The 22,710-nt window shown below is 36.4% G+C and overlaps 2 protein-coding genes, 1 non-coding gene and 1 pseudogene across 3 annotated transcripts; 3 read left to right on the forward strand and 1 right to left on the reverse strand.

Annotated features, from left to right (window-relative positions):
* LOC114373157 lies at positions 1-2,367 on the forward strand (annotated as a pseudogene).
* Positions 2,368-7,234: 4,867 nt separating this feature from the next.
* Positions 7,235-7,341, reverse strand: LOC114377774. Its single transcript, XR_003659209.1, has one exon. It is a non-coding gene; the product is annotated as a small nucleolar RNA R71 (small nucleolar RNA).
* Positions 7,342-18,638: 11,297 nt separating this feature from the next.
* Positions 18,639-19,955, forward strand: LOC114373158. Its single transcript, XM_028330690.1, has one exon. It carries the CDS (start codon positions 18,639-18,641, stop codon positions 19,953-19,955), a length of 1,317 nt encoding a protein of 438 aa, XP_028186491.1.
* A 19-nt stretch (positions 19,956-19,974) lies between these two features.
* Positions 19,975-21,291, forward strand: LOC114373159. The gene is made up of 3 exons (XM_028330691.1): positions 19,975-20,424; positions 20,516-20,605; positions 20,993-21,291. The coding sequence occupies exons 1-3, from the start codon at positions 20,016-20,018 to the stop codon at positions 21,289-21,291; spliced, it is 798 nt and encodes a 265-aa protein (XP_028186492.1). The 5' UTR covers positions 19,975-20,015.
* Positions 21,292-22,710: the final 1,419 nt, after the last annotated feature.

Here is a 22,710-nt window from a genome sequence, read left to right on the forward strand (position 1 = left end):
ATGAATACATTTTTGAAGAGGAAATTACCATCAAATGAGCAACGATCTTCATCAAAATCTTGTGAATCAAGTCTCCAACAACAACGAATTGAAATTAATTTGGAAGACTTGCCATCAGATCCAGGAAAACGAATTAAAATTTCAGCATATCATCCTAATGATCGAGATAAGATACGAAGAGCATATTTACAAAGAGGACCATGTCAACCTACTCAACATAATTTTCCCCAAAGAAAAATTGGAAAGTCTTTCAGAAGATTTTGTCCTTCTTGGTTTAATGAATTTGGCAACTGGTTGGAGTATAGCATAGAAAAAGATGTTGCATTTTGCTTGTGTTGTTATCTTTTTAGGCATGATTTTGGAAAGCAATCAGGTGGTGATACATTTGTGATAGAGGGATTAACAAATTGGAATAAGAAAGAAAGACTTTCATCTCATGTTGGAGGTCCTAATAGGGCTCATAACATTGCTTGGAGGAAGTCTCAAGATTGAATGAATCAAAATCAACATATTGAAGTTGTTATATCTAAGCAATTTGAACAAGTTTGTGACTTGTATCGAAGGCATTTGACAATGTCGATTGATTGTATTCGTTTTCTATTAAAGCAAGGATTAGCTTTCCGTGGTCATGATAAATCAACCAATTCTGCTAACCAAGGTAATTTCCTGAAACTTCATAGATTTCTTGCTGAACACAATGAATCAATAAATCATGTTGTGTTGGAAAATGCTCCTGAAAATCATCAATTAATTGCTTCAAAAATCCAAAAAGATATTGTTAATGCTGCTGCATTAGAAACCACTAATGCTATTATTACTGATCTTGGAGATGAATTAGTTGCTATCATTGTTGATGAAGCACATGACATATCAAACAAGGAGCAAATGGATATTGCTTTGCGTTATGCTAACAAAAAGGGAAGTATTGTTGAGCGTTTTTTTGGTATGGTTCATGTTAAAGATACTACAGCTTTATCATTGAAAATGGCAATTGATGAATTGTTTTGTAAACATGGGCTTAGTATATCAAGAATTCATGGACAAGGTTACGATGGTGCTAGCAACATGCAAGGGGAATTTTCTGGTCTTAAAAGTTTGATCTTAAAGGAGAATTCATCTGCTTTTTATGTACATTGTTTTGATCATCAATTACAACTCACATTAGTTGCTGTTGCAAAAAATCACATTCAAGTTGCCTCTCTTTTTAATTTGGTGTCCACTTTATTAAATGTTGTTGGGGGATCTTGCATATGACATGACATGGTTCGTGAAAAACAAATAAATTATGTTAGAGAGGCATTGGGAAAAGGAGAAATTCCTAGTTGACAAGGTTTGAATCAAGAAACTAGACTTAAACGAGCTGTTGATACTCGTTGGGGTTCACATTATGCAACTTTGATCAATTTGATATTGATGTATTCTTCTATAATTGATGTTCTTGAAATTATAAAAGAAGATGGATCAAATGCAGATCAAAGAGCTAAAGCAAATGGTCTTTTACATTTGCTAGAAGATTTTTATTTTGCATTCACATTGCATTTGATGAAAAATGTCTTGGGTATTTCAAATGAATTATCACAGGCATTGCAAAGGAAAGATCAAGACATCATCAATGCTATGAACTTGGTTAACATCACAAAGCTACGGTTGCAAATTATGAGGGATAATGGATGGGAGTTTTTACTGCAGGAAGTAAATTCATTTTGTGATAAGCATTTCATTAACATTCCTAATATGGAAGACATATTTTTTTCTAAGGGGAGATCACGACGTGGAGCTAAAGCTCAAGCTATCACAACTGAGCATCATTATCATGTTGAATTGTTTTATACTGTTGTGGACATGCAACTTCAAGAACTTAATGATCGTTTTATAGAGACAAATACTCAGTTGCTTTTTTGCATGGATTGTTTGAATCCAACCAATTTATTCTCTGCTTTTGATAAGGCAAGGCTAATTGAATTTGCAAAGTTTTATCCATGTGAATTCTCTGCAATTAATTTAGTGATGCTTGATAATCAACTTGAGACTTACATCATTGATATACGTAGCAATGTAGAATTTTCATCTTTGAAAGGAATCAAAAATCTTTCAGAGAAGTTGGTTGAAACTGGAAGACATATTGTTTATCCATTAGTTTACCTTCATTTGAAGTTAGCAATGATTTTTCCTGTTGCCACATCAACTGTGGAAAGAGCCTTTTCTGCCATGAAAATTGTGAAAAATAGATTGCGTAATCGGTTGGGAGATACATGGATGAATGATTGTCTAGTGACTTATATTGAGAAAGATGTGTTCAATAAGATTGACAATGAACTAATAATTCAACGATTTCAAAACATGAAATCACGTAGAGGACAACTATAAGGTATGTAATTTATTTGAATAAATACATTAAAATTTTATGATTTTGGTACTTATGTCTTTATCTTCATATGCATAATGATAATTATTATTAATTTATATTATTTGAAAAGTAAATTTCCCTCATTGACTCGGGGTCTTAGATCCGCCACTACTTAGCAGTGCTGGTCTTCAACACTACAATTTGCAGAAAAAAGTTATTCAAAATTTCAAAACAACATTCATATAAATTCATAGAATAGCAATAAATTTATAGTACAAACTTACTTATTTGATAGATTTAATTTGAAATAGGCAAGAAAAGGATACAATTTATAATAAATATGTCCAATTCTAAAAAGATTAGGGAAAAAAACACATAAGAATTTTTTAAATCTCCGTTCCCTCTTTTGACTTTTGAGTAGTTTCACAAGATTTTCATATATGCAACGTTCAGAAAGAAAACAACAAAGCACAACTTAAACAATACAAATCTTGATATTAAATATTAATTCACAATAATAATACCTTCTTATTTATAATAGTTGTGAAACTTGTTAGTAACCATATGTTTGAAAGCCACCTTAATTACGATCACCCCTAGTCTACCTTAGTTGCTGCCTTAATTGCAGCTTCAAAGGCGGTGTGTTTAGTCCCAAATTAACTAGAGATGAAGTTTAAATAGAGCTAATAAAGCTTGAGCAGTCATTACCTTACAAACCAATATTTTGAGGGGTTGAGTTAGGCCTTAAGCCCAAATTCTAAGACCATAAAAACTTAGAACAATTTTTTTTTCCAAACTTAAGGACATATTTCTATTTAACATGAGAGACACAGAAAAGAATGAACCAATTGGAATAGGACAATGAGAGAAAACCTGTTGGTATTCCAGATCAAACTTTAGATAATCATCATCGCAGCTCTCAACCATGTTGTCCAAGCTCTTCAGATTCTTCACAGGTTTACCATTGAAAGCAAGAACCTAGACACACAAAGAACAAAACTTAATGGACACTTCAATAATACAAAAAGTTAATATCTACGTAATATTCTCTTACCAGAGTGTTAACTATCTCCTCATATCCAATATCGATGTCAAACACAAGAAACTAACGACATAGCAAATTTTAAGCACGAGCACGTCTTATTCTGGTGATAAAATGGTAATAGACAAGCTAAAAAATTTGGGGGGAAATCAATGCAGAAACCTGAGAAACAACAACAAGTTGCTCATCAACAGACTGTGCCCTAGAATGTAGATGTTTGTCCAGAAGCTTAACTGAAGCATCAAATTCATAATCTTTACCATACTGGATATATAAAAAAAAAATCAGAATTAAAATTAGTAATAAATGGAAATTTCTTTGATTTTATCATCAGTTTCACATTCTTACATGCAATACATACAGCCAAATATGTAATGCATTTATAATAAAGATCTAATTGCTAAACAATAATAACATTCACTATTTCTAAATTTACACATTGGATAAAATAAAAACAGATATTGAATTGGGGATGCAACCTTCAAATATGGGCTGAAGCCAGACAGATCAACCTTAAATGAAATAAATATTCAGGTACAAGTTAGACCAAAGTAGAATGCCTTTAGGATTTACTACACATAAAATGCTCTAACTCAAATAAAAGGATCATGCCATCACTCACCCTTCCAATAAACAAAAGGGCCCCTCCTCCTGCCTGGGCCATTAAGTCATGATAAACGTGTACAAATTGGTTCAGGTAAACCCAATAACTTGACCCAAACCGATCAGTTTGGGTTGGGTTTTTCTTTTTTGAGTTAAACTCAAACCAACCCAGACAAACCTTAGCATGTTTCATTTGGGTAATGGGTTTAAAATTTCAAACCCACAAACCAGTCAACCCAACCCAATGGTACTGTTAGGAATCTTACTCTAACAAAGATGATTATCACACACACAAAATCGGTGCAGTAGGCAAATCAGAGTCAAAGAGAAAGAAGTGAAAAAAGATTGAGAGAATTATCTAGAAATGGAAAGAACAAATGTACACAAGTGTACCCAAAGGAGCATTCTCCTTTCACACTGGATATTCCCAGTTGTATATGTAATTTTTAACAAAAGATCCTCCCATCTTAGTATTTAGAGGCTATTTATAATAGAGAACCCCCACACTAAGCCTACTAACTCTTCTAACTGCCCCTTTTTAAAACTAATTTCCCTTTTTATTCTTCCTTCTATAATACACTTGTAATTTTTTGAGGAATTGATTTTCATGCCTAGCAGGTACGTAATTTAAAAAAAAACTGCCTACTCAATATTCACCCTCAGCGTCTGATGTGCCATCATTTTCTTCTATTTTCTAAACCCTTTTTGCACCATTTTAATTACTGATTGGTCTTAATTGTCAATTAATCAGGCAGTTTTATTATTTGGGCTCATTTAGCTAATTTGATGTTTTTAATCTAATTTCAGGAATTAATGAAACATTGGGCTTAATCCGGATTTTGGTTATGGACTTGTAGAGGGCAAATAAAGCAGCGCTTACCTTAGTTAATTTCTAATTAGGAAATTTCGCAATTTTATTTTATGTTGTTCAGTGTTTATTTCGTTTTGGGCTAGAGTATTGTAATAGGGCCCAGTGACTTTGAGTGACTCTTTTTAAATAGCAGCCTTGGGATTCGTGCAAGGAATTCTGTTATGCTATTCATTATTCAGAGCTTTTGTTTTAGGATTTTCGTTTTTCTGTTAAGGCATTCTGTAATGCAATTTTACGTTTTCTGTTTCTAATTACAATTTCGTTTTTGCTTCTTCTTCTACTCTCATTTACGTTTCTGTTTCATCTACGTTTCTACTTATTTACGTTTTTGTTCATTTACATTTCTGCTTCATGTTTCATTTGCGTTTTCTGTTTGAATCCATGGAAGGCTAGATTTTCTAGTGTTGTTTCCTTTTGAGGACAAAGCCCAACTCTCTTTGAGGTTTCGCTTGTAATGTGGTTCCCTGGCAGTTTTCCCTTCACCAGTTATCCCAAATTCGTGAATATTAATCAGTGCACGCTTCATGTTCGATTAATTGCCTCTGAGCCTAACTTGCGTTCATGCTTAATGGACGAAGGGCTAACTGGTGTATGTGGTGCCTAATCACGTATTGACAACCCTAAGTTGATTTTCGCTTAGTAAATTGAAATAGGGTTGGATTAAGTGGTTGACTGTTAGGGACGAATTCTCCATAACCCAGGATAAGAGAATGGCTTCTGAATCAAAGGAAACAACCCGTTTTTAATATTAGTAATTTCGTATTCCAGTTTACTTGTTCTGCTCTTTAATCACAAAACAAACAAACCCCCCCCCCCCCCAATCGTTACTGTTACTGCAAGTATATTATGAACATTTGGTTTGTCACTGCTCGTTGGGAAACGACCTAGGATCACTTCCTAGTTACTGCATTTTCATGTTTATTTGATTCGGGTACGGCCTCGATCAAATTTGGCGCCGTTGCCGGGGAGCAGTGTTCAAAGGTTCATAATAGCTAGCTAGTGTTGTGTGTTTAATCCTTTCGTGTTTTATGTTTAAATTGTTAGTATTGTGTTAGTATGTGTGTTAGTGTTGTTTAGTGTCCTGGTATTTTGTTTAAGGTGTGTTCTGTTTCAGTTTTTCCATTAAGCGTTTCCCCTGTTTCAGTCTTGGGTGTTTTGCTGTGAAGATTGTGCTTGCGGCAAAAACAGAGTAGTAGTAGAAATCAATTAGAGACGGATTTTAGCGACCACCCATGCTGAATTATTTGAGATTTTTTGTTTTAGTAGCTAGGGTTGTTATTTTTGGCTAAATTTTTTGTGGTAACTTCTTTTAATCCATATTTTGTGGGAAAAATAGCTAGAGCCTTTAGTTTGGTCAGATTTGAAAGTTCCAAAAAACTAGCAAATTCTGTGTTTGTCAAAACTTCAAACGGCCATAACTTTTGCTCTGGTTATCAGAATCGCAATTATTATATATGCATTTGGGGTAGAAAAAAATTTCCTACGTCTTGGCAGCCTGCCGCAGGTCGGCTGAGGTCTCCATCGTCCAAAAAAAGCGATTCTGTCAAAAGTTTTTTATTTTTCAAGTTTTATTCACTTATTTTTCTTAACTTACCATTTTTAGCTTTCATAGTTAGACTTTGAATTTTTGTCTGAAATTTTTTGTGCTATCTTCTCATCATTTTATAAGGTTGCTCACAAAATTTCAAGTCATTTGGATATCATTTGAGGGTAGCTATAGTTCAAACCTACACCTTTATTTACATGATAAGGCAACTAGTTGTGTGCATGCTGAATGTAGTGTATGACTAGAGGTAATCCATCTGACTTACAACCCTTTGATCCTGAGATAGATAGGACATTTCATAGATTAGTTAGGCATCATTTTATACCTTTTGATCATTCTGAGCATTCCATTACTGGTGAATCTGTGCATTCTGTTATTGGTGATTTTGAGCATTCTGATTCTGAGCATTCTGATTCTGAGCATTCTGATTTTGCACATTCTGAGAACATGGCACAACCTCCACCCCGTGAGAGGACTCTAAGGGAAATGGCTGCACCTGATTTCACCTACGAAAGCTTGTGCATCCAATACCCTGATGAGGATGTCCCATATGTTCTTAAAACTGGACTGATTCATTTGCTTCCAAAGTTTCATGGCCTTGCAGGTGAAGACCCGCACAAACATTTGAAAGAATTTCACATTGTCTGCTCAACCATGAAACCCCCAGATGTCCAAGAGGATCACATATTTCTGAAGGCTTTTCCTCATTCATTAGAGGGAGTGGCAAAGGACTGGCTGTATTACCTTGCTCCAAGGTCCATCACGAGCTGGGATGACCTTAAGAGAGTATTCTTAGAAAAAATTTTCCCTGCTTCCAGGACCACAGCCATCAGGAAGGATATCTCAGGTATTAGACAACTCAGTGGAGAGAGCCTGTATGAGTACTGGGAGAGATTTAAGAAACTATGTGCCAATTGCCCCCACCATCAGATTTCAGAACAGCTTCTTCTCCAATATTTTTATGAAGGACTCAGTAATATGGAGATAAGCAGGATTCTCCTCTTTTTTTGCTATGCTTTTTGCCAGAAATCCCTAAAATACCCCCCCAAAAAAAGCCCAAATATCTAAGGAGGGTTTTCATGGAATCTTAGCAGCATAGCCCTATCATGCTGTGATCCACCATCCATGCTATTTCCACTACAAAAGTAGTCGCAGAAAGTGCAATATCAAAGCACTTCGTGACAGCATGCACTGTAGCGGCAAGGAGCCTCTGTGTCCATGTTGCGATGGCGCTGCACTGCTATCATGGGATATTGAAAAATCAGGTATATTATTTAAATTTCTAGAGTTTTTTGGCTCTATAGTCTATACCTCTATAAGACAACTATGAAACCACTATGCATGTATTATGTATACAAGACTCCTGGATTTAACATCTCTCCGTGTATTTTTTTTTTTTGTGTGTGTGTGTTGCTCATCAGTAATTAAATAGCTTTAATTGTTTTTAAATGTTAGAATCATTGTTAATGGTGTGAAACTGAATTTGGAATGCTAAAACAAAGTGTTTTAGAAATTTTTTGAACAATGTTTTAAAAATGATCATGGACACAACTCAACCCTCATCATTTGAATCAGCTACACAAGTGTTGAGATGTGACTAGCATCATCTACCTTGTGGCATGATATAAAATGTGCCATCTTGTCAAACCTATCCACCATCATAAAGATAGAGTTTACACCCCTTTGGGTCCTAGGAAGCCCAAGGGCAAAGTCCATACTAATATCTACCTAGGGTGTGCAAATGCAATGGGTAAGGGTGTGTATAGCCCATGAGGTATCACCTTAGACTTGGCTTGTAAACAAGCCACACACCTAGTGCAATACCTATGGACATCTTTTTTCATATGGGGCTAAAGGAATATTTCCTTGAGGAAGACAAGAGTCTTATCAATTCCAAAATGTCCCATTAGCCCACCTTCATGGCTCTCTTTGACCAACAACTTTCTAATGGATCCTTGGGGTATACAAAGCCTTCCCTCCTTGAACAAATACCACTTACCAAGAGGAACACTTTAATCAGAGAGAAATCCTCAGAATGCTCCTCAAGGATTCGGTGGAGAAAATCTCCCAATCCTCCACTTCATAGCTTCTCTGAGGTAATCTTGATTTCTAAACCCTTCTCCTAGTTAGTTTGAGTTCCTCTTAGTGTCTCATGTGTGTTGGGTACTATAATAAGGTGTTTTTATACTTCCTTTGAAAAACCTTGGAGAATGAGACATTGTAAAAGTTATCTTTTTATAACATTGATGTTATTTTTGTGATCTTCAATGAACCCCGGTCACATTGACGTGATCGGAATTTCAATATGATGTTTCCTTTTTGTAGAATCCGAAACACCCCTCAGCCCTTTATGTTTGACAAGGGTATTTGACTTTGAATGTTGTCATTACCTTGTTTCTGAAATCCATATTAAATTTCCTTCAATTTGACATATAGAACCTTGCGTTTGGACTAACGAGCATGAACAAGAGAGACCTTTGAGCGACGCAAAGACGAACCGAAGGAGAGCTCACGATAGGTGAGGGGAGTTTATTATAATTTACCATTTTTGATACCATAGTTGGAGTCAGGGAACCTAATTATAGGGATGTATGTCTGTCCCTGTTGCATGCTGGTTTTCAAGAAAACAATATTTTTGACTAATGGGGTGCGATATATCTATTATTGATGAATAACATTATTGTTTTTATTAGACTTGTGTTGTCTGAAGACCTGGGGAGTGTGAATCTCAGGCATGAACTACATATGTATATGCAGAGTGCGACTTCTGATGATATTTCTATTGATGACATTAATTGATATGAGGTGACGTTGATGTTTATGATAATATTGATATGAGGTGATGTTGTTATTATTGACTATGTTAACATAAGTTGATGTTGTTATTGATGACTATGCTAACAATAGTTGATGTTGTTATTGATGATTGTGTTAATATGAGATGATGTTGTTGTTGTTGTTAATGTCATTAAGATGAGATGATGTTGATGTTGAAGATGATATTGAGATGAAATGTGGATGATGTTAAAAATGCATTGTGATGATGTATGTTGTGTATATACATGGGGGGTGCATTAACCTTGTTGGATGTTCTCGGTGGGGAAATAGAGTGGTTAAAGAGTTTTAAGCATCTCTGGAAGGGGATGACTTAAAATCTTTAATTATCCACGGTCAGTGCATTGATGGTGTCCATGTTTTATACATTGTGTGATGTGTATGTTCATGGGGGGGGTGCAGTGACCTTGTTGGATATCCATGGTGGGGGAAATAAAGTGGTTAAAGAGTTTTAAGCATCTCTGGAGGGGGAAGGCTTAAAATCTTTAATTATCCACGGTCATGCATTTGATGGTGCCCATGTTTCATACATCATATGACATGGAAATAGTATAAACTTTGTCAGTAAGTACTTGTAGTTTCTCGTGAGGAGGAATACTTGTACTAGGGGGTATGTCACTCGGTTTGGAACTTCCTTGAGACTCAGGTTGATCACCGGGGGGGGGGGGGGGAGTTGCCTATGCACGACAGGGTGATGCAATCCTACCTTCCAAGGGCATTGGATAGAAGACTCCAAGAAGATTGGGCCAAAGATGTAAGAGAAGGCCCTAGGGTTCTCATGAGCCTTAGGGTAGATTTCGGGCCCATGGGCTAAGTATGAGCCCACTTATCTTTGTACATTAAGGTTTCATTAATTTTGGGCCTTGAATTCTAGATACATTTGTTCATGTATTCTTGTCATTCTTAGCCTATCTTTTGAATTTTGAGTCTAATTCATGCATGTTATTTAGTTCATAACATGTTCTAAATCAATTCCTAGAAGTAGTCTTGTTGTTGAACTCGTTTTTTTTTTGTTTTCTAAGTTTCCTACTGATGCCTATGATGAAGTTGAGTTGTGGTGTTGAGTTGTGGCTGGATTTGTCAATAAAAATAAGTCTTAATCTCTCTTGAATTGTGTTATTCAAGATAATTGAGCATAAGCAAATACAAATTGTAATTATCCAAGCCTTAAGCAACATAAACACTACTCTTAATTTCTAGGTTGAAATCGTTGGTGCTGACAGCTTGAACATATGAACTTGTATAAATTACTGGGAATTGGTCACTACGTTTTTTGAGTTGAAATTTTTACTGAATTTTCTACTCATCTGGACCAAAATTATGAAAAAAGAACCAAGAGATTTGGATTAAATGAAAAAATAAGAAAAATCACACAAGTTGGCTGAAAAATCAGTGTCCAGGGAAAAAAAAAAGTGAAAGGGAAGTGTGCTTGTTGTTTTGACTCAAAATTTGTTCTATAATTGGTGCCTATTTTATACCAATCCTAGTTCTGAAATTTCAATTGAAAATTATTTTGAAAACAAGTGCCAAAACTAGAGGTTTCTTGAGTCTTTTCTTTTTTAGTTTTTCTACTCTACTCTAGAGCCATTCTAGGTTTCTCTTTGAGTCCTAGCTTGCTTTTGTGTGCTTTTTATTGCTTTAATTGTTGAATAATCCTTGAAAATTTGTCTTGTTAAAACTCTATTGATTTAGCTTTCATTTCATTTTTTTTTTGTCTTTGGTTATTGCTTGTCTCTTTGTTTCCTTGCTTATGAGTAGCCATATAGGGAATTGGAAAGGAGGATTGGTGTCATACCTTGAAGAATTTGAGTCAAGAAGTAAGGGGCCAACCACCTTAAGAGCTATTGGACTAAGAAACACTCCAAATTGAGTGAAACACCAAAGAGAGAATAGCCTCCACAATTGAGGACTTTTTTTTTTTTGTAATTTTGTAATTGACAATTTGTTTTGTTTCAAATTTTGTAACAAAAAGGCCTTTCATTGGAAGTAAGTTGGGATCCTCCAATAGGTCATCCTACTTCCATTTGTGTGTAATAATTTTAGGCAATTTTCCTTTAGGATAGTGAGTGTTTTGTTGGGAACCTTAAATGAGGTCATCCAAACACTCTTAGGATCCGCCTAGTTCGCATTTCTTGCACTTTAATTTCTTGCTTACTTTCATATCTTATTTCCTTTACCCTCCATTGTCAAACCGCCTAGATAGCTTGCCTTTTACCAATTAGTTTTTACCTTATCTTTCACACCTCTTTTAGTGTTTATTTTGGCTAGTTTCAACCATAGTTTCTTTTACCTTTTGTTTTCAAACCCCTAACAAGAAAGAACCATAACTTAGGAACCAACATGAGTCTTCATTCTTCATCTAGTGTTAATGGTGAGGGTTCTACTCCTAAGGACCCCTTGTATAATATATTAGATGAGTTGAGATCCCTTAAGTTGTGGTAAGAAAAACAAGAGAGAAAAGAAAAAGGAAAAAAAGAGTGGAAGAAATAAGTCAAGATAAAAGAGAAAATAGGAGAGGAAGAAAGAAGAAAAATAATGAAAGAAATGAAAAGAGAAAAACATGCCTCCTATAATAGTCATGACTCTTGCAAGAGTTTAAGTGAAGAACTTAGCTACTATTATAGAGGGCGCCATAGTTCACATACTAAACATCACTCCTAAAGAAGAGAAAAGGATAGAAGGCCTCAAGAGGTTAACATTAGCCACCTATATTTCCATGGAAAAGATAATGTTGAGGCCTACTTAGATTGGGAAATGAAGGTTGAACAACTCTTTGCTTGCCATCATATTAGCGAAGAGAGAAAAGTTCCATTGGCTACCCTTAGCTTTCAAGGGTATGCCCTCTATTGGTGGACTTCCCTTGTTAGGGAACGAAGGATTCATGAGGATCCTCCAATAGAGTATTGGAATGATCTTAAGAGTGCCCTTAGGAAGAGGCACATTCCCTCCTACTATGAAAGGGAGCTTATGGACAAGCTCCAAAGGCTTAGACAAGGGAGTATGAGTGTTGAAGAATATAAACAACAAATGTAACTACTCCTAAGAGCTGGACTTAGAGAGGAGGAAATAACAAGCATAGCTAGGTTCCTTAGTGGGCTTAATATGGAAGTGAGGGACAATGTTGAACTCCTTCCATATAGGGACCTAGATGAGCTAGTCCAACTTCGTATAAGAGTGGAGCAACAACTTAAAAGAAAGTCTTCTTCAAAATCTTATGGCTTTCACTCTTATCCAAGGAAAGACCAAGCCCAATGAATTTTGGGGGTTGCACCTTCAAAACCCAAGGAAGATAAGGGTAAGACCATAAAGAAATACACCCCTAAGACTAGTTCCCAAGAAAGGACTAGCAACATTAAATGCTTCAAATGTCTTGGGAGAGGTCACGTTGCCTCTCAATGCCCCACAAAGAAAACCATGATCATGAGGGGTCAAGACATTTATAGTAGTCAAGAGGAGACTACTTCTTGCCCTTCCTCTAGTGGAAGTGAAGAGTCAAGTGAGGAAGTCTACCCCCCTGAAGAAGGTGACCTCTTAATGGTTAGAAGGCTCATTGGAGGTCAATCTTGCGATCTATCTCAATCCCAAAGAGAGAACATCTTTCATACAAGATGCAAAATTTTAGATAAAACTTGTTCTCTCATTGTGGATAGTGGATCTTGTTGCAATTGTTGTAGCACAAGATTAGTTTCCAAGTTGAACCTCATTATCATTCCCCACCCAAAACCTTATAAACTTCAATGGCTCAATGAGCAAGGGAAATGATAGTTAACCAACAAGTGAAGGTACCTTTCTCCATTGGGACATATAAGGATGAAGTTAATTGTGATATAGTTCCCATGGAGGCAGGACATATTCTTTTAGGAAGGCCATGACAATTTGATTAAGATCATTTACAATGGCCTAACTAATCAAATTACCCTCACCCATCTTGGCACTAAATTTGTGTTGCATCCTCAAACACCTTCACAGGTGGCCAAAGATCAACTAACTATGAAAGATAAGAAGGACGAGGAAGAAAAACTAGAAAAATAAAAGAAAAAGAAGGATAGTAAAAAGGATTCCTCCAAGAAGATTGTTAAGAAGGAAAATCATTTTGCAACAAAAGGTGATATTAAAAGGGCACTCCTTCTTAAACAATCTTTCTACTTTCTCCAATCAAGGGAAACATCCCTTAGCACCGCCATACCTCTTGAGCTTGAGGTTATTCCTCAAGTAAAGGAGTTGTTGGATGAGGGTTTGGCTCGCAAGAGCTTAAATCCTTGTGCTTTTTTGGTGTCTAAAAGAGATATTATTAGGCATCAAATCCCTATGATAGGTGGTATGATGAATGTGTTGAGTGGTGCAACACTCTTTTATAAAATCACTCATGCACCCAACATCTTCATGATTTGTATACATAGGGACTCATTAGGTAGGTTTGTTCTTATTTTTTGTTTCAATGAAAACCTAGGTGCTCATGTGGGATACCTTAGGTTTGTCGTAATTTTTTGTAGGAATAATCAACATGAAAATAAAGAAAAAGGTATGTTTTATTCCAATACTTTCCTTAACTTTTTAAATAGTGATCAAGGGCTTCCCATGGACCCTAAGAGAATAATGGTCATTTCTGAGTGGGCTACTCCACCAAGTATAAGGGAAATTTGGGACTTCAATATCTTAACAAACTTTTACAAAAGGTTTGTCCCATATTTTCTATACTTGTAGCACCACTTATTGAGTTGGTGAGGAACTATATTCTCTCATGGGATGATGGCCAAGAAAGGGGTTTTCAGTCCTTACCGTACTCTAACATACCCAACATCACTAATACATATGTTTTTATTCTTTTTACAAGTGTTGAGGAAAGAATCAATGAGTTTCAAGAACCTCTGGATTTGAGGTCAAATCCTTTTCATGGTGTAAGCTCCATTGGAGCTTGTAGGCCTATGATCTTCTTCATCAATGGATTCCTTTGCTTCTTGGAAGATGAATGGAAGCGAAATGGAGAAGGATGAGAGAGAGGAGACGCCACTTCAAGGAGAAGATGAGTCTAGAAGAAGCTCACCACCATAGGAGGCCATGGATAAGAGCTTGGAGAAAGAAAAGAGATGAATGAAGGGAGAGGGAGAGAAGAGCACAAAATTTTGTGCTCTAAGAGAGCTCTAAAATCTGAAGTTTAATCTTCAAATGATCAAAGTTGGAAAAATGCACACACACAACCTCTATTTATAGCCTAAGTGTCACACAAAATTGGAGGGAAATTTGAATTTCTATTCAAATTTCACTTGAATTTGTGGAGCCAAATTTTGGAGCCGAAATTTCACTAATTATGATTAGTGAATTTTAGATATGGTTCAGCCCACTAATCTAAGATCAAGTCCAAGATTCTCCACTAAGTGTGCTTAGGTGTCATGAGGCATTTAAAGCATGAAGGACATGCACAAAGTGTGACTATATGATGTGACAATGAGGTGTAGCAAGAAAATGCTACACCCCCTCTAAAATTTAATTGGATGGGCTTCTCCCAATTCAATTAAATTTATTTCTCAACACACACATCAAATATTCACTTAATGCATGTGAAATTACAAAATTACCCCTAATACAAAAACTAGTCTAGGTGCCCTAAAATACAAGGGCTGGAAAATCCTACATTCCTAGGGTACCCTACCTACATTATGGGGCCCTAAATACAAGGCCCAAAATTAATGAAACCTTAATTTAATATGTACAGAGATAAGTGGGCTCATACTTAGCCCATGGGCCCGAAATCTACCCTAAGGCTCATGAGAACCCTAGGGCCTTCTCTTGCATCTTTGGCCCAATCTTCTTGGAGTCTGCTATCCAATGCCCTTGGGGGGTAGGATTGCATCATAGGGTGACCTCGACACTTACTGCCTAGTTTTCCTAAGTGAGAGTGTCGTGTGGACACGCTTAGGCTATTTTCTTGGGGATGGTACCACATTGCATTTGAGAGTTGAGATCAGGTGCATGTATCATACTGAGCATGATTGATTGGAACTGTGAACTGATGATGACTATTTGTTGAGTGTGTGTTGGACTAGTGAATGTTTGTGTAAGCTCATGATATTTGTTAATGTTTTCTTACTAATTGTGGTTATTTGATTTATACATTAATTTTCTTTTATAATAAACTCACCCCTCGCAATTTTTGTACCGTGTGGTTGGTACCTATGATGCTCGCGAACCTTCGTTCGTGGGAGAAAAATGACAGCAGTAGAGGACAAGAAGTGAGATTCTTCTGGGGAGCCACCGAGCTGACATGATGACGTTGGGATTATTTTGGGAAAAAGTTGTGTTTTCTTAATCACAAATTTACTTTTTGTTGTTTTGAAGATGTAAATCACAAATTTAATTATATGTATGAACAAATTTAGTTTTCATTATGTGTATGATGTGTACTGAGTTACTATTCATATATATATATATATATATATATATATATATATATATATATATATATATATATATATATATATATATATATATATATATTCACTTAAGTAATGGTGCATTGTTTGGTGAATGTATGTCGAGAAAAAAAAATACTTTCATTTTTCATAAGCAAATTAACAGAGTTTTTCATCTAAAAATTAATTTTTTTTTCGCGGTTTAGAGTGGTGTTATTGTAGCAACGAGGCGGATCGTTACACCCACAGCTAGCATAAATGAGAGAGTAGTACTCATCACAAACATACAATTCTCTTAGGTTATCAAATCCTAAAATTTGAGCTCCAAGAGAAGAAAGCAATGTGTGTCTCCTAGAAAGAGCATATGCAACCACACTGGTCTTTCCTTTTTTGTATTTGATAACATATGGAAATTGCTCTAGGAACTCTACCCATTTTTCATGCCTCTTGTTTAACTTGCATTGCCCTCTAATGTACTTAAGTGATTCATGATCACTATGAATAACAAACTTCTTGGAAACAAGGTAATGTTCCCAAGTTTGGAAGGCTCTAACTAAGGCATAAAGCTCCTTATCATATGTGGGGTAGTTGAGAGCGGAACCACGAAGTTTCTCAATAAAGTAAGCAATAGGGTGTCCACCCTGCAACAACACAGCTCCCACACCTACACCAGATGTGACACCCTCTACCTCGACATATATATAAATAAATAAAATATATAAAAATATATTGGTAAACAAAATCACATGGGTAAAAGGTTCACATTCACTTCAATTACCAAATAAAACTTATTAAAAACAAATTCGACTCAAAATAAGGCCGTCAAAATTTACAAAAATATTTTGTTAAATCAGTGAGGTGAAATAAAATAGACTAACATCAAAAAATTAATATAAAAACTTATATCCCAACGTCACATCTTATCAGAGCGTTGTGTCCCGACGTCCTTTAGCACGATATTCCTTAAAGCAGTTCACCTAGTCATCTGCTCCCCCGAACACAAAGTTCAAGATCATCACAGGATCCAAACACAAACAGCAAACCAGGAGTGAGTTATCACATTCCTAACTAATAGAGAAAACAAGACAACTAGATATACATATCATATAAACCAAATAAAACTTACTTACACGTAATTCACGTAATTCCACCACTTTGTCATTCAAAGTTCACTTTTCATCCATCAATCACACTTTTCAATCATCAATCACATTACACAAGAATCACACACTCTGATTAAGACATAATAACACCTCAATTTCATAATAAACAATTAGCAAGCGCATGAGACAATTATGCTAAGACTCAAGCCTATATGCAATGTGGTACCATGTTAGTGAAAAACCACTCTGGGGCGCTTAGGAGTACATAACAAGACACACCACACAATGGGTTTGTCAGGTCACTCTCACTAAGTAAGATCATAGGGAGACCAGTCAGGGTCACGATGTTTTGCAAGAATGCTCCAACCATATGGGATCAGCATAGGCTTAAAGGAGCACTCAAACCCGGTGACCCCCAAGGCCTACACTCCGAAGAGTCCGTCAGGGCCTTTCCCTCCTGATTCAGGTCCAACCCCTAAAATCATTTTAGTACACAGACACTACTCGTGAATTATACAATACCCATGACCTCACACTCGTGTGTTAAACACGTACAACATATTGCGCTACAATTTAACACTGGTTCCTAAATAGGAAACCTACACTTTCTCTTTAACAATGGTTCCTAATTAGGAAACCTACACTTTCTCTTTAACACTGCGCATTTACACTTTTCTTAAGATAACACTAGTCGGGTTATTGTACAATTCACAGCTTACAACACAAATAATGTCACATGAAGAGTTAATCACACACTTATTTACAACCAAAACTCATTCACAATTTCACATCTCATAATGTCACAATCCACCATCACATGTTTTCACGTATCTCACAATTCAACACATGTTCTACTTTACACTTTTACTCAATCTCAATAACAATATTATAATCTCAAGGCAACATATTATTCCATAATTCATCACATGTTTCATTTATAAACACTGCTAATGAATTATACAATACCACGACCTCACACTCATGTTTCAAACATGTTTAACACAATTGCGTTACAATTTAACACCGGTTCCTAAATAGGAAACCTACACTTTCTCTTTAACACTGCGCATAAACACTGGTCGGGTTATTGTATAATTCATAGCTCACAATATAATTAATGTAACATCAAGTGTTAAACACATCCACTTATTCACAATCGAATATCATGTCCCAGTGTTGTTAAATGGTGGCCATGGCGGCGCCATGGCGGTTTTTCGTGGCGGATTTTCGAAAAAACGCCATCGAATAGCGGTGGCGTTGCGGGTTTGGGATGGCGGCGCCATGGCGGCCGCCATAGCCATGGCGATCGTGGCGGGGTGGCGGAAATGGCGGAAATGGCGGAATTTGTTTGATTTTTGTCCGCGGTAGGAGTTGGGCCGACCCGACCCAACCCTACCCGGTTATTCATTAAATAAAAGACTCCAAAAGCTTGCCTTCAGAACAGACTACCTGCGTCCCTCCAAAAGCTTACCTTCAGAACCTCCTCTGCCTGCGTAACTCCCGCACCCGCCGCACCCAGCCGCCGCCGCGACACCACCCCTTCCCACAGTTCGCACGCGCACGCATCGCGATGAGCCCCAGCAACGCACGAACGACAGCGATGAGCTCCAACGACAAGCCCCGGCAACGCACGAACAAGACGAAGAAGACGCGCGAAGGAAGAAGACGAAGTCACGAAGAAGAAGAAGAAGAAGAAGAAGACGCGGGTCAGACCTGATCTTTTTTTTAATTTTGTTTTGGGCTTTTTGCTGTTTGACACCCTATTTTTCTGTCTACAACTTTTTTTTCCTTTTGCTATTTGACACCCTTTTTTACTGTTAACAGTCCCTTTTTTTTCGTATTTGACACCACAATTTTTTTTTCTGTTCAGTCTTCTTTTAAATGGATGAACCATCATCCGATGCTGCTACTGCAAGTGCAACAAGGAAAAATAAGGCAGACCCAGGCTGGAAATATTGCCATTCACTAGTGGAAGGAGATATAAACACCATTGTTTGTAATTTCTGTGGAAAAATCACTAATGGAGGAATAACCCGAGCCAAACAACACCTGATTGGGAAGTCGGGCGACGTTGCAACTTGCAAGAAAACTCCCCCAAATGTAGTCGAAGAGTTGAAGGAATATATGGCTACAAAAAAAAGTGGGACCACTTACAGTACTTCTGGCAGTGGTAATATGGCAAATATAAGAGACTTTGAATTTGGTGAACCGATTGGATGTGATGGAAGTGAAGAAGATGAGTTTGCGGACTGCTGTAATGTTGCTGCAAGTGCAAAGACAAAGTGTGAGACTAAAAAAGGACCAATGGACAAATTTTGTAAGAATCTAGAAAATGCAATCAATCGGAGAAAAATGGAGATGCTAAGGCAAATGAACATAAGAGAGTCAATGGATAAGAATGAAGTATTGAAGGTGCATCAACATATTGCTCGCTTTTGGTACCAAGCAGGTTTGTCATTCAACCTCATTAAATTGAAAAGCTTTGAGAACATGGTTGCAGCCATTGGTCAATATGGGCCACATTTGCCCATTCCTAGCTATCATGACATCAGAGTTCCACTCTTGAAGAAGGAAGTTGAATATACTGAAAATTTGATGAAAGGCCATAGGGAGCAATGGGTCAAGTATGGTTGTACTATTATGTCCGATGCATGGACTGATCGGAAACAAAGATACATCATTAATTTTTTTATTAACTCTCAAGCTGGTACCATGTTTTTGAAGTCTGTTGATGGCTCTGATTTTGTAAAAACAGGTGAAAAGCTTTTTGAGTTGCTTGATGCCATTGTGGAGGAAGTTGGAGAAGAGAATGTTGTTCAAGTTGTAATCGATAATGGGAGCAACTATGTTTTAGCGGGTAAGTTGTTGGAGGAGAAAAGGAAACATATTTATTGGACTCCTTGTGCAGCTCATTGTATTGATTTGATGCTTGAAGATATTGGGAAGCTTCCCTTGATAAGGAAGACAATTAGAAGGGCAATTAATCTAGTTGGGTTTATCTATGCCCATTCTAGTACCTTAAGTTTGTTGAGAAATTTTACAAACAAGAGGGAATTGGTGAGACATGCTATTACTAGATTTGCCACTTCTTATCTAACCTTGGAAAGGCTTCACAAAGAGAAAGCCAATATTAGAAAAATGTTTACTTCTGATGAATGGACCTTGAACAAGCTATCTAAGGAGCCTAAGGGAAAATAAGCTGCAAAGGTAATGCTCATGCCTTCTTTTTGGAATAGTGTGGTTTACACTCTTAAAGTCATGGCTCCACTTGTGAAAGTGCTTCGTCTTGTGGATGGTGAAAGGAAACCAGCCATGGGCTATATTTATGAAGCAATGGACAAGGCAAAAGAAACAATTATCAAGTCTTTCAACAACAATGAAAGCAAGTACAAAGATGTGTTTGCAATCATTGATAAAAGATGGAATTGTCAGCTTCATAGGCCATTGCATGCAGCTGCCCACTTCTTAAATCCAGAGTTTTTTTATGACAACACTGACTTGGAGTTTGATTTTGAGGTCACCAATGGTTTGTTTGAGTGCATTAAGAAGTTGATTCCACAATTTGATGTGCAACAAAACATTCTAACCGAGCTGCATCTTTACAACATTGGTGCTGACCACTTTGGTTCCGACTTTGCAATGGCTCAAAGGAAAACCCATTCTCCTAGTAAGAAACTTTTATCATACTATTTTTTTATGTATTAGTGTTATAATTCAGAATTCTAAGTTATGGTCTTGGTTGGTAATTGGTATTGCAGCATATTGGTGGCGAATGTTTGGGTCACAAACTCCAAATTTGCAGAAGCTACCTATTAAGATTTTGAGTTTGACTTGCAGTGCTTCAGGATGTGAAAGAAATTGGAGTGTGTTTGAGCAAGTAATTGTGACAAAACTCTAACTATACTTTTTAATTTTATTTAATTTTGATGATCAAGTTTTATTTGGAGTATATTTGAGATTGAAATCAACATTTATTTGTTATGTTGTATATTCATTCCAAAAAAAGAAATAGGCTTGAGCACAAGAGGTTGCATGATTTGGTGTTTGTCAAATACAACCAACAATTGAAGCAAAGATATAATGCAAGAGATGAAATTGATCCAATTTCTCTTAATGATATTGATGTATGCAATGAATGGCTCGTGGGAGAGATGGATCAAGATGATGATAATGATGCTGGAAATGATTTGGTATTTGAAGATGATGATGCTCTAAATTGGGCAACTGTGTATCAGGCTTTGGGGGTTGGAAGTGTAGGATGTATACTAGGCGGAAAAAGCAAAAAACAAGTGTTGCTGCTGCCCAAACTTCTAAAAAACAGGCAATGGTTGTTGGATCTTCATCAAGGAAGCAAAAAGAAGTCCAAGAAAATGATGAGGATCTAGATGTTGAGGAGAATATTGATGTTGAATCTGAAGAAGAAGAAATCATGGTCAATTTTGAGGCGTCTGATGGGGAAGAGGGAAAGGGAGATGCTCCATTACCATATGATAACAACGAAGATGATTATGTTGGGATTGGAGAAGATGATTAGAGCCTCAACCTTCACTTTGCACTTTGCATTATGTTTTTATCATTTTCTTATTTTGAACTCTTTAATGAGTTTATTTGGTGTTGGTACTTGACTATTGTATGAACTCATGAAACTTTTTTAGTTTATTTGAATGCAATCCTTTGTTTTTTTCAATTTCAATGAGTTTATATATATATGTTTTTTTTTTCCGCCATTTTCCGCTACGCCATCCGCCATATTTTTATGGCAGATTTTTGACTTTCCGCCATAAACCGCCATCCGCCATTAACAACATTGTCATGTCCACACTTTAACATCTCATAACATCACATCAACCATCTCATAACATTCCTAATGATATTCATAAGGTACAACATACACATGTTCATCAAATTTAACCATAATATTCTCAAACTCCAACACTTAATAATTTTTGGAATCATACTATAACACTCTACAATATTATTTACATAAATTATTAATATAAATAACTACCTCTATATATATAAACTAACATACATCATATTGAATCACAAACTACAAAGTAAGCTTTCAATGCACAAATTCTAAATAATTATATGAACACTTTGGTCAATTTCAATTATGATATTAATTTTTTAAATTATATAAAAACCTAAAAAGCAAGAAAAGAGAAAATACAAAATCAATATCTCTCTCTAAATTTCTCCTTACTTTATTTCATCAATTCATATTAATTAGAAAAAAAATACTTGATTTATAGGGTTCACGCTCAACACAATAGCATATAAATTTCACAACAATTGGTCTGTCAAACATATATAATTCACTGTAATAATTATAAGGATAAAATGAAAATTGCAAAAACACCCAAAAACTCATTCCAATTGATATCTCTAATGATCCCTACACATGTTCTCACTAATTCCCAATTGTGAATAACTCATCCCTTACCTCTGAGCGGACTCACGTGTCTTCAGCCAGCGATAGCAGCATCTCTAGCGGTTCCCTAAGATTCCTTCAGTTATTCCTCCGACAGTTCCGATAGAATTCCCAAACGTCAGTGAGACGGAGAAGAGATTGAAACCTCCACTTGTACTGTCTTCATGCGATTCCTTTTTCTCCCACGACGAATATTTTCTCGCAAATCCCAACGGTGGAAGTGTGCGCAATTGAATTTCAAGCAACATATCCAAATTTCATGAAAATCAAACGGTTAAAGAAACCGGGATCATAGTTTTACCGAGACAGTTTTGGGTTTCTGCGGGAAATTAAAAGGCTACAATGCTAAGGGTTTTACTATAAGCTCAGACATGATATTGAAATTGTCAACGGTGAAAATTCTCGCAATTGGGTTGTGAACCTGGTGTTTAAATTTCACGACGATCCAACGGTGAATGAGTCCCAGATCGTCGTTTTTCTGAGACAGGTTTAGTGAGCTGCGGGAAAAAGAAAGGGTTT

Source organism: Glycine soja, chromosome 11, assembly GCF_004193775.1.
Source record: "Glycine soja cultivar W05 chromosome 11, ASM419377v2, whole genome shotgun sequence".
NCBI classification, from domain to species: domain Eukaryota; kingdom Viridiplantae; phylum Streptophyta; class Magnoliopsida; order Fabales; family Fabaceae; genus Glycine; species Glycine soja.